The sequence below is a fragment of the Dermacentor variabilis genome, chromosome 6, assembly GCF_050947875.1.
Source record: "Dermacentor variabilis isolate Ectoservices chromosome 6, ASM5094787v1, whole genome shotgun sequence".
Taxonomy (NCBI): Eukaryota; Metazoa; Arthropoda; class Arachnida; order Ixodida; family Ixodidae; genus Dermacentor; species Dermacentor variabilis.
This window is the reverse complement of record NC_134573.1, coordinates 184,304,121-184,315,001: the sequence shown is the minus strand read 5'-3', so window position 1 is coordinate 184,315,001 and position 10,881 is coordinate 184,304,121. Positions and strand designations below refer to the sequence as shown.

Here is a 10,881-nt window from a genome sequence, read left to right as displayed (position 1 = left end):
CGAAGATAGTGCGGTCTAACACGGTACCTCAGGGCGCAAGCTGTCACAAAGAACACGAGGAAGTGGAAGAGAGAGTACACGCTGAGCGTTTCGAAGAGCTGGCTGGCTTTGGAATGAGAGAAATATGCGTGGGATCGTGGCATAATAGAGCGGCGGGCTGCTATGCTTAATGACTGACGTTACGATTCCAGTGCAGGGCACACATTATTTTCTTGTTATTAAAGCGAGGCGAGAAAGGAACCGACCGACCGACCGACCGACCGACCGACCGACCGACCGACCGACCGACCGACCGACTGACCCATTCACCCGCTTACCTACCTACCTACCTGCCGCCATAGAGTTTCATAAATTAATAGGGGGAACTATGGTGCTAGTATCTATAGGGGAGCTGCGAGTAGAGTTGATCAGCCTGAATGGAAATGACACTACATGGACTTCGTCCTTCTGGCGTTAACCCAATTCGTGACTTCGAAAACTGATCACGTTAAAGAAAGTACTGCGTTATAAATAATTAGGTAAAGAGTATTAAAATTGTCCGACGGCAGGATTCGAGCACAGGACCTCTAGCACAGAAGGCCGGTGAAAACCATTATGCCACGGACGCAGGGAAAAGCGGATCCCCAGCAATTAGCAGCAATTATGCGTGTTCGCAGTGCCTTGTTGCCTTCTGTATCTAAAAAAGTATATATTGCTTTGAAATTTAGGATAATGAAAACAGATAGCGTAATAAACGAAGCCGCAAGAATGTCTGAAGTCACAAGCAAGCCGTCAAATTCATGTAATCCACAATTTCCATGGTGACTGAACGATTGCAGAGCCAGAGTTCCCACTAGTAATTATTGTGGAAAACACTATGACACCAAGATTTAGGCCAACAGTGCTTCGTATTAAAAGTATGAAAAGCACTGAAACGCACTGAAACGCACTGAAGACAATCAAAGAGCATGAACATCTGCAACGCTCCGTACACGAGCAAACGGGAGGCACAGAAGATAGTACAAGAATACTGAGCCATACACAGAGCTCTGCAAACAAGTGAAAGTGTAAAAAAAGAGTCTGAGAACACGCGCCGAAGTTATGCGACTGTATCTATTATTTTTTAAATATGGGCTTGAACATCACAACTGCAGCGAGATGACAGGGTTTCCACGAAACTATGTGTTGAGTACCGGACTGGACTTCTGTAATTATGACATGCCCCTGTAACAACTTTAGCTGAATTGCTCGTTAATGAGAACCAGTAAATACTAGTTGTCTCGATTATTATAGCGCAAATTCTGTTAACCACCACTACTTTAACCAAGCTATGAGATTCAGGAACAAGAATTATAATTTTGTCTCCTATGCCCTTAAAGGGATACGGACACAAAAGTTGGCGGGTGATTTTATGCGTGAGAACAAAAGTTGATCTCTTGAAAAGGACGATTACAACAAGCTGCTTTGAAAAAACGAACGAGAAACATCTTTCTTTTGCAATTTTCTGTTGCGCCTTGCCTCCAAGCGGCCGCCGGCAGAAGCTGAAATTTGACGTCATGACACCCTCGCGCGCGCGCGCGCGGCCAAGGCCAGCCAAAGCCGTCGCAGTCTTTCCGGAGTGTCGGTCGCTTGCCGCGTTTGTTTACCGCTATCGGCGATCTTCGCACGTGGTCCGTCTGAAACGTAATCCCCGTCGGCGCTCCACGCTGGTAGCGAGTTACACGTGTGTTCCCACGGTCGTCGATTGGTATCGACGCATTCGTCGCGGTGGAAGGAAATGCCCAGACACTGCTGCGCCCAAGGCTGTTATAACAGCATCGTCGGTCGTGACTCGCCGTCACACACGTTTCCCAAAGACGAGAAGGTGCGTAAACTTTGGATACGTGCCTGTCAGCCATCACGCCCAGCCTGGAAACCTCTAAAAAATGACTTCATTTGCGCGGACCACTTCGTCGACGATGATTATGCGACAAGCCCGGCTGTGCTGAAAAGCCTCGGCATGCCGCTCAAAGGGCAACGCCTAAAGCCTGACGCTGTGCCCTCGGTCTTCTCACGAAAACGCAAGGCAGGAAGGATCAGCGGCGCGTTTGAAAAGAGGAGACGAAAAGAGGTTGGTACCGTTTCCGTTCATTTGCCGCCTTCCCGTGTAGTTGCTCACAAAGACGGCATAAATAACTATGCGTGCATGACTGAATACACAATTTCGTCACCTGTACATTCTACCTACGTGTTTTGTGCCCCGTTTTCATGTGCACTCTCGTATTCCTATCTTGCAGATCATTGATCAAATATTGCAAGAACAACCTACCACAGAAAAAGCCTGCCACACAGAAGCAGTTCACATCCAAGGACCACAGTGTGATGCTTGCGAAATGCATACACCTCCAATTGATCATGTTCCGTTTGAAGAAGTCACCCAAGCAGGTACATTTCATAATTCACGAATAACAAACGTATTTCATATTTGTCAATGGAGCGTTTTATCTTAAAAAGAGCGATTTTCTTTGCGTGGGTGTAAAGGGAAGAAAACAAAAATGCACGTAAAAATCTTCAGGTCATCTTGATAAAATTTTATGCTTTGGTGTGTGTTCATTAAATAGTTTTGTCAACTGTTTCCATCTCTTTCAGTTTCCCGTGAAGGCAGTGCAGAGGCATGTACAAATAGCAGGCAGAGCAGTGAGTGTGAGGCACATCAGGAGAAATGCTCTGCAGCACTTCTCCAGCAATTTGCAGCAGAACCTCACGCCGCCAATGAAAGACAAATTACAGCAAAACCACTTCAGGCTGATGCAGCTGTTCAGACATCAATGATCTGTAGAGACTGGGGTAGGTGTATCAGAGGAACCAATGTGCATCCTTATGTCACTGCTCTTTTGTAACTAGCCTCGCTATGCATAGCATATATACGTAACAGCTACCAGCATAAAATCTTTGCACTGTCATTACTAATCAACGCACCTAAAGTTCTTTTGGCACATTGAGCCAGATGGTGCAGGTATGTCGTTTTCCACCGCACTAGGAACAACCTGGACACAGACGAGTGCACCTTCGCGTCTGTTTTTTCTGTATCCGTGTTGTTCCTGGCGTTTTGTTGAAAATAGCATATCGGAGCAGTTCTACTGTTGCTGCTAAATTATATTTTCGCTTATGCTATTTTTTTTCCAGCAACACAGGTTAACATCCACGGGGACAAACGTAGTATTTCAACTAGCTCCTTTATGCCACCACGGTCTTCGACACCATTGCCAGAATGGACGGATGCATCTGAAGACGAAATGGATGAAAATGAAAACCGAAATCAATATGATCCTTCCTATGTACTCTCTGATGTCAGTTTGGATAAGTATGTATTAGACCATCATATAATATTGTGCAGTGCTCAAACAAATCTTTTTCTTTTTTCAGAGACAGCACTGTTAACACAGCGGTGCCTCTTTATGAAGAGAGGAAGTTCATTGTTTTCGAGTCTAGCCTGGATGAACTGCTCTCGGTCTGCCCTCTGTGTTCACATCCATGCAGAGCCATTGACAAAACTGTGAAAGGCATATTATTGCAGGTGACACGCATGTGCATAAACCATCATGTCTCTACATGGGCAACACAGCCAATAATTAATTGGAAGGCAGCTGGTAGCTTGCTTCTTTCTGCGGCAGTATTTTTTTCAGGCTGCAAAGCTTCGAAGTTTTATAGAGCACTAAGGAGTGTGGGTGTTGCCTGCAGCAGTGACAAAACACACTTCAGAGTCCAAAATGCATTCGTCATTCCTGCAGTCACCAAGGTGCGTAGGCTCATCAAATTGGTTAGGTCATGTGACCAACCTTACAGTGTATGCATATAGATTCATGAGCCGTACACGTTCACTACTTCAAGGTCTGGACACACCACCAAAATGTGCTTTTTGATGAAGCCATTGGCCGTCCACTCCAGGTTGCTGGGGATGGTAGGGCAGATTCCCCTGGACATTCTGCCAAGTATGGCACATACTCTATTCTGGATATAGAGCAGAACAAGGTGTTGCACATCGAAACTCTCCAGGTAGTTATTATTGTTGCATGAGAGAGTGCTATAGGAAAATCTGCAGGCTTGCTTAGGAGGTAATGGGTAGACTAGTTGGTTGTACACAACCTTTGAGAAACAACAGCGCTGTCAATAAGACAGCACTGTTGTTTCCCAAGAAACCTGCAAGCATTCGTGACTACATGCACATGTGCTTGGTTTAATGATGCTTATGTTGGAGTCAAATGAAACCAAGGGAAGCAACCATATGGAGCTTGAAGGACTCAGGAGGACACTGCAAATATGCGAGGCTAATGGCCTCGAGATTTCAACTCTTGTGACTGACCGTCATTCTCAGATAAAGGCATTTACATCAAAGGAGACCTGCATAGAGCACAGCTTTGATTGCTGGCACGTTGCCAAGAGTAGGTTCTGCATTAATAAATTTTTTAGAAGCACAAGTACCATTAAGATATCTGGGCTCTCAAATTTTTATTCATGATGCATCTGGTTATCTCTATTTTTGTACAGTGCTCAAAAAGAAGCTGACAGCCGCAGCGAAGCTCAAGAAGTTTCAGGAGCTGACTCTATGGATTCCTGCTGTCATCAACCACCTGTATTGGTGCGCCCTTTCAAGCCGGGCGCAACCTGAGCTAATTCTTGCCAAGTGGTGCTCCCTTGTCCGTCATGTCGTTGACATTCACGTACATGATGAGAGCCTTTATCCGAGGTGCGAGCATGAGCCATTGCCTAAGAAGAAGTGGCTGGAAGAAGGTATGTGGCTTTGAAATTTTGTTTTTTCAGTATTTTTGCATTATTTCCAATGAATTCCTTTAGGATCACCAGCGCACCAAAAACTGAAAGCCATCGTCCTAAACAAGGCTTTGCTCAAAGACATTCCTCGACTATCCACGAGTGCACAAACATTTGCTGTTGAATGCTTTCACAGCACCATCACTCAGTTCGCACCGAAAAATACCCATTTTGGGTATTCCAGCATGGTAGCAAGGTAAAACATACTTTGTGCCTAAGCTGTTTAGGTGGACTGTTGTGATGTAAACGGATATGGTCCTGTTTTCTTTCAGAACACGCCTTGCCGCACTTCACTATAATGAAAATAGTGCAAGGCAGCAAGCAACCACTGACAATGGGACAAAGAGGTGGCTGGTCAAATACCCGAAGGCAAAAAAGGCTGCCGTTGTCGCACCAGTGAAAGAATCTTGCACATACGGTACTTCGTTTGCGTGTTTTTGCACACACATTGCCATTTACTATGCTTTGTTCCAGGCTATGTGAAAGAATTACTGGAGTGTGCCGTGGACCTGTGCCAGAATGCGAGCTCCTACAGGGAGGCATCGGCACGTTCAAGTGTGAACGTGCCCCCTCCACTTTCAAGCAACTTTGAACGGGCTGACAAAGAAGCTCTCGTGGCAGCACATACAAGGCGCTTTAATATTTTACCAACGTAAGGCTACTTTCCTTTCATGTTGCAGCTGGAACTGAAGCTTCTTGTGTAACCACTTATTTCCCTGTCTCGTGTTACAGACTGCAGTAGTTCACTGAACAAGACACGTCATTCTGAGAAGAAAACTCTGGGTGTTTATTCAGGAGAAACTGCCATCATGCGTCCAGGTAGCCAGTGTAATGCCCTCCTGGCGTAGGGAACTCTTTCCTGATTCTGTGGACAGCACAGCTTGGCAAAACGACCCGGTTACCTTGACCAAGTCGTCTGTACACCCACCAAACAAACTGTCGGTAGGCAGTGTATCGGTATTGCCTGCAAAAAAAGAAACACACGGACAACAATGTAGATTAAAAAATTCACTTCGTGTTTTTCTATTGCATACCATGCACTGTTCGTTTGAATTCATCTAACAAATAAAACGAGCCCTCGATTCATTCCCTCTGTCTCGTTCATGCTATGCACCAATAGCACGAAATATATGCAGTGGTAACAGGGCTCCAGGATTTTTTTTTCTCGCCTGATTACTGATTTCTTATTGTACTTACTCATTCAAGGTGCGTTGTCCAAGGTGGTATGGGCAGTAATGCTTCAACTTGAGGTATTCCAGGTCGAGTATGTGCCTATTGAGGCAATACAATTGAAAAAGCGGGTGCTTCGTGATGCATTCATAAGTTTCAGCGGCGTTTGCCACCTTTTGCTGCTCTGTACAACAGACCCTCTCTTTTTCTGTGGGCATGTCGCCGCAGCGGTGACCGCAGGAGCACCTGTTGAAAGAAGGAAAATTACCCTATCAATTGCTGTGCAAGAACAAATATTCTCGGGTTGTGACAGAAATTGTTCATCCTGTGGATGCATGTTATTGTCACAAAACAAAATAGTCATGTTATGTACACTTTCGCTGTGTCTAATATCGAATTAAAGCATATGAGCGCCGTTTTAATTTATAAAAAATACAAAAAAGCGACTGAATGAACGCCAGACAATTTAAAATGCACAGCACATTTATCTACATTGCTTTTTCACCCGTTCCTTTTCAACTTGAAGCAAAAAATGACGGGTTTTCATTGGTCTCTGCATGATCAAGCCTCGGATTTCATGACTTGATGGTTCACGCAGCATTTCCCTAGTTAATGTTACAGCCAAAGTTTTTTCTTTCTCTATGGCCACATAATCGGTGTAGCTAAGTGATCTGGTTGACGGGTCCCTAGCGCAGCCGCTCATCTCAACGAGTTCAACCAGTAAATGGCTTCTAATGGCGTCAATGTTACAGTAGCCGTAAACGCAGGGCTATGAAACAGCTGGAAAATTCCACACCCATGCTGTGCCTCGTCACGCAAAAACGAACTGCGTAGCGGTCGAAAGCCCACCGCGTAGGTAAGCACAAAGCGACGAGCTACGATGCTCTACGATTCAGCCATAATAGCTGCCACTCTGCCTCGCGTAGGTCACGAAACTAGGCGCTTTACATCCTACGTAACATTACTTTCCAAACTGCTGCCGCTGCACGTTAATTTTACTAGAAAAAAGGCTTACCATGTTGCTGGCCCTGGCTGCCTGACCGGCACGTCTACGGCCACCTGCTCCTCTTCGTCGCTTGACGCGGAAGGCTCGTAACCGTAAGCGATTATATTTTTTGCCAAGCTGGAACGGTCCTCGTCTTCAGAGGTATACTCATCGCTAGTAGAGGTGCCTGAACCCGTATCCATGCTCGCGATGACGGCGGCGGCGCGCCTCGAATGACCGCGGCAGGCCGGCTGGCTATCCGACGAGGGTGTCGTGACGTCACGCCTTCCGACTCGCGTGGGCCGGGCGGCGTTGCGCGCGCTCACAAAAACGTCAAAAATAAATCCATCCGCTGAAAAATGAGCTAAGTGGCCATTTGTTCTCGCTGTACTCGCACACTGAGGACTCATTTTCAGCATTTTCGTAAAATTTTCAGATTTTGTGTCCGTATCCCTTTAATGATCAGACACGACGCGGAACCATCCGTCACATCGTATAGATAAATTTTCTTTCAGGCTATAATTTTGCTTAGCTGTTTAATTTTTGAAAATAAAAAATAAATTGCTCACTAGCCTACATATACCGTATTAATTCTCCTTCTTTCTTCTTTGTTACGATTGAGCAGATAGCTAGGCACTATTAGAATGACAGCGCGCCAGCTACCTCTGTTGTTGTCAAAAAGTCAACAGGGACAGGAAGTTGAGACGTGTAGGCACTTACGTTACCGCGCAAGACCCTCAGTAGTTCATCCCCTTTAAGAAGAAAGCAAACGTCAACAACGCATGTTAGCAAGCTCAGCTCAGCCATAAACTTTTCCACATAAAGAATGTAGACAATAAACAACGAAACGATATAAATAAAACGCCAATTGAAAAAAAAAGTGGTTTAATTGAAGAAAGATACTTTCAACAGACCGCTGACACTCCGTTCCCCAGACTTGCACTTCGATAGAATACAGCAAGCTGCTAATTCCAAAATAAATCCAGCCACAAAACTAAAGGAACTCAACTTACATAGATGTCACACACACCCACACAAGTAATAAAAAAAAAGACTGAAACATTAAGATTACTAAAATAAGAAACACATGATAATATTTGAATGGTTAGCTTTGAGCAACCAGATCTTGAACGTCATTAAAATGACGCCAAAGCATTTATTTTGGTTTCGAAACAACGTCAAGCCATCTAACCGCGGATCGAAGAAAGTGTGCAGCGCCGTGGAAGTTGGAAGCGACGTTGTCAAAACTTACGGTCAGAAATTCAGAAAACATTTCACAGTTGTTCAGTCTATTGCCACAATTTATAAAGACTGCAATTAATCAAAGAGTGATGACACTGTGACGTCAATGTAGCCGTGTTTGACAAATATTTGAAAAGTTCGGTGTACAGCATAACTTAACAAGTTTATACGTGCAGTAATGGCATGCAGAAGTCAGATAAAATCCGCCATGGACCACAGACCATACACTAACTTAAACTTATCAAAAGAGACATACAACAACATTAACAGACGATACCATCGTCAGAGTTTCAACAAACCGTAGTCGCGAACGTTTAGGCGCATGTGGTAGCTGGCTAAGTTAGGCCAAACCTATAGCTGCTACAGCGTCACATCGCCTTGGTGAGGAAGAGCACGGACAGGGGGATGTTGACATAGCCGCTTGTTTTCGCGTCAGTGGAAGTGTGAAGAAATAGGTCGAAACACGCTGAACACACTGTCGGAGGCTTCGAGGCTTGACAGCTCACGTCAAGGCGGCCTGCGCAGCTTGTTTTCGAAAGAAGTTCGCCGTAGTAGAGCTACGCACAATACGCCGGGCGGTACAAGAGACTCGTTGCTGCGAACTTGGCAAGTTGAACACTCAAAGACGATAGTGGCACCACAAAACTATAAACAACTATCACGAAGCAGATGACAGGTCATACACGTCACTCAGTGCGACTTGCTGGCGCCATCTTTGCCCTCGCGACATGGATGGCAATGTGTCGCAAGACAGAAAAGCAGGTTTAGAACTCTGATCGTGCAGTGTACGAGTGCAGTATATACTCTGATCGTCCACTGCAAGAACAACTGGCCAGAAATGAGATACGAACTGCCGCTGTCATTTTACGCGTACGATGCTCTTACAAAATGAACTATCACGGTGCTATCTTCCCCTCCACATCCTTGTGTATTATATCTGTGTAAAAATTGGCCTGGGAGTAGTAGCCCGCGTCAGGACTCACGACCAACATGGCGGATGTAGGACATAATTTGTGTGGCAGGCTTTACGCGATGCGTGAACTTGGGAAGAGGCAACTGTCTCATACACACTTGTGGGGCCGCGCAAGGAGCAGTGCAATGACGAATGCTAGGCATAGCGTTAAAAGACAGAAAGAGCGGTTTGGATCACAGAGCTAACAGGTATAGCCGATATTTTAGTTGAGATTAAGAGAAAAGAAGGGAGATGGCAAGGTCATGTAATGCGCAGGTTAGATAACCGGTGGACCATTACGGTTACAGAATGGGTGCCAAGAGAAGGGAAACGCAGTCGAGGACGGCAGAAGACTAGGTGGGGCGATGAAATTAGGAAATTCGCGAGGGTTAGTTGGAATCGGTTGGCGAAACAGAAGAACTTGGATATCCCGGGGAGAGGCCTCTGTCCTGCAGTGGACATAAATGATGATTATGATGGTGATGACGATGATGATGATGATGATGATGATGATGATGATGATGATGATTCTACCTGAAGGCACCCAAGCTGCAGGGTTCGAGTATCTGGCTATGTAATGAACGAGAAAAAGGGGAACCAAGGGGCCAGTTTTTTTGTTAGTCATTAAGCTAACAGCCAATGACACCACGGAAATCATTGCGCAAACGGCGCCGAGTAGCTCAAATGGTAAGAGCACCACACGCGTAGTGCGAAGACATCACTTTGTATTTCATTTGCAGCCAGTTGTTTCTTCATCCACCTTCATTTTCCCCGCATTTCTCTTTTCTACATTTTCATTCAAGCAAATCATTTACGCAGTTATTTACCGGACACATGGCTGTTGGCGTCATAAGACTGCAGCTATCAAAAAGTCACGAAGAGGTGTGACAGCATGTCTTTGTTTTGTCTCGACACGACAAAAGGCCCCCCGAAGAAGGAATGTGTAAACTCTCCAATTGGTTTGAACTAGCGTAAGAAAGAGGCACGCCCGTATCCTAGTATAGCAAATTATTGATGACAAAGCGTAAGGTTAGTGCGTACGGGGGCTGAGTAAGAGACCTGACGTAGCGTGCCAGGCAATCAGTCATCTTAGGGAGACCTAAGTATAGGCGAAGAACTGCACTCCAAGTAGCAAATGAGTTTATTTTGCGCATTGCACTAACAGAAAGCAAAACTGCAAAATTAAGAATTAGCGGTATGCGAACGAAGGCTGAGAGTGGGGCCTTCGTCTGGCCACGTGCCGCCTCCCTCCGCCAGGCGGTAATATATAATTTGTAATGCGAAAGCATTGTATGGCTCATCAAGCGGAAATTCCGGAGGTGTAGCCGGAGGTGTAAAAAAAGTCACGCAGAGACGCACCCGTGCCACTGCTCACGCGTTCGTCGTCGCCTTCTTCCACAGCGGGCTCCGATGCCGCTCATCATGCTAGCGCTTCCATACGGCTCCTCCTGCGAAGGCGCTGATGCACTGGCCCACTGCCAGCCAGTGCGATGATTTTGGTGGTGGTGGAAGAAACATTAATTTCCACTGATATGAATGGTGGGGGCTAAGCCCCCTACATGGCACTTGGGTGCTCCCTTACTATTAGGGGGCGCCCTTACAAAGCGAACGACAGCCCTTGGAGCGCGATCCTTCTTATAGCACTGGAGATGATCCGGAACTGATCTTGAGCGGAAGTGCAGGTCAGAAGAGTCTCCCAGTAAGACTCCGCCGCGGCAGGTGATGGGGGCTGAGGGAACGTGGG

The 10,881-nt window shown here is 45.9% G+C and overlaps 2 protein-coding genes across 3 annotated transcripts; one reads left to right on the top strand and one right to left on the bottom strand.

Annotated features, from left to right (window-relative positions):
• Positions 1-1,511: 1,511 nt before the first annotated feature.
• LOC142585935 (uncharacterized) lies at positions 1,512-5,659 on the top strand. Of its 2 annotated transcripts, XM_075697057.1 has the most exons (12): positions 1,512-2,089; positions 2,256-2,403; positions 2,608-2,805; positions 3,145-3,322; positions 3,385-3,757; positions 3,850-4,014; positions 4,217-4,400; positions 4,507-4,749; positions 4,813-4,984; positions 5,061-5,206; positions 5,263-5,440; positions 5,521-5,659. In XM_075697057.1, the coding sequence occupies exons 1-12, from the start codon at positions 1,757-1,759 to the stop codon at positions 5,528-5,530; spliced, it is 2,328 nt and encodes a 775-aa protein (XP_075553172.1). In that variant the 5' UTR covers positions 1,512-1,756; the 3' UTR covers positions 5,531-5,659. The 2 variants fall into 2 exon arrangements, with proteins under 2 accessions (XP_075553172.1, XP_075553173.1); XM_075697058.1 differs by lacking the exon at positions 3,850-4,014 and having other exon boundaries at positions 1,516-2,089; positions 3,385-3,535.
• LOC142585936 (P2X purinoceptor 7-like) lies at positions 5,552-7,217 on the bottom strand. Its single transcript, XM_075697059.1, has 3 exons — positions 6,974-7,217; positions 5,986-6,204; positions 5,552-5,752 (listed from the first exon to the last, which is right to left on the bottom strand). Exons 1-3 carry the CDS (start codon positions 7,144-7,146, stop codon positions 5,596-5,598), a joined length of 549 nt encoding a protein of 182 aa, XP_075553174.1. The 5' UTR covers positions 7,147-7,217; the 3' UTR covers positions 5,552-5,595.
• Positions 7,218-10,881: the final 3,664 nt, after the last annotated feature.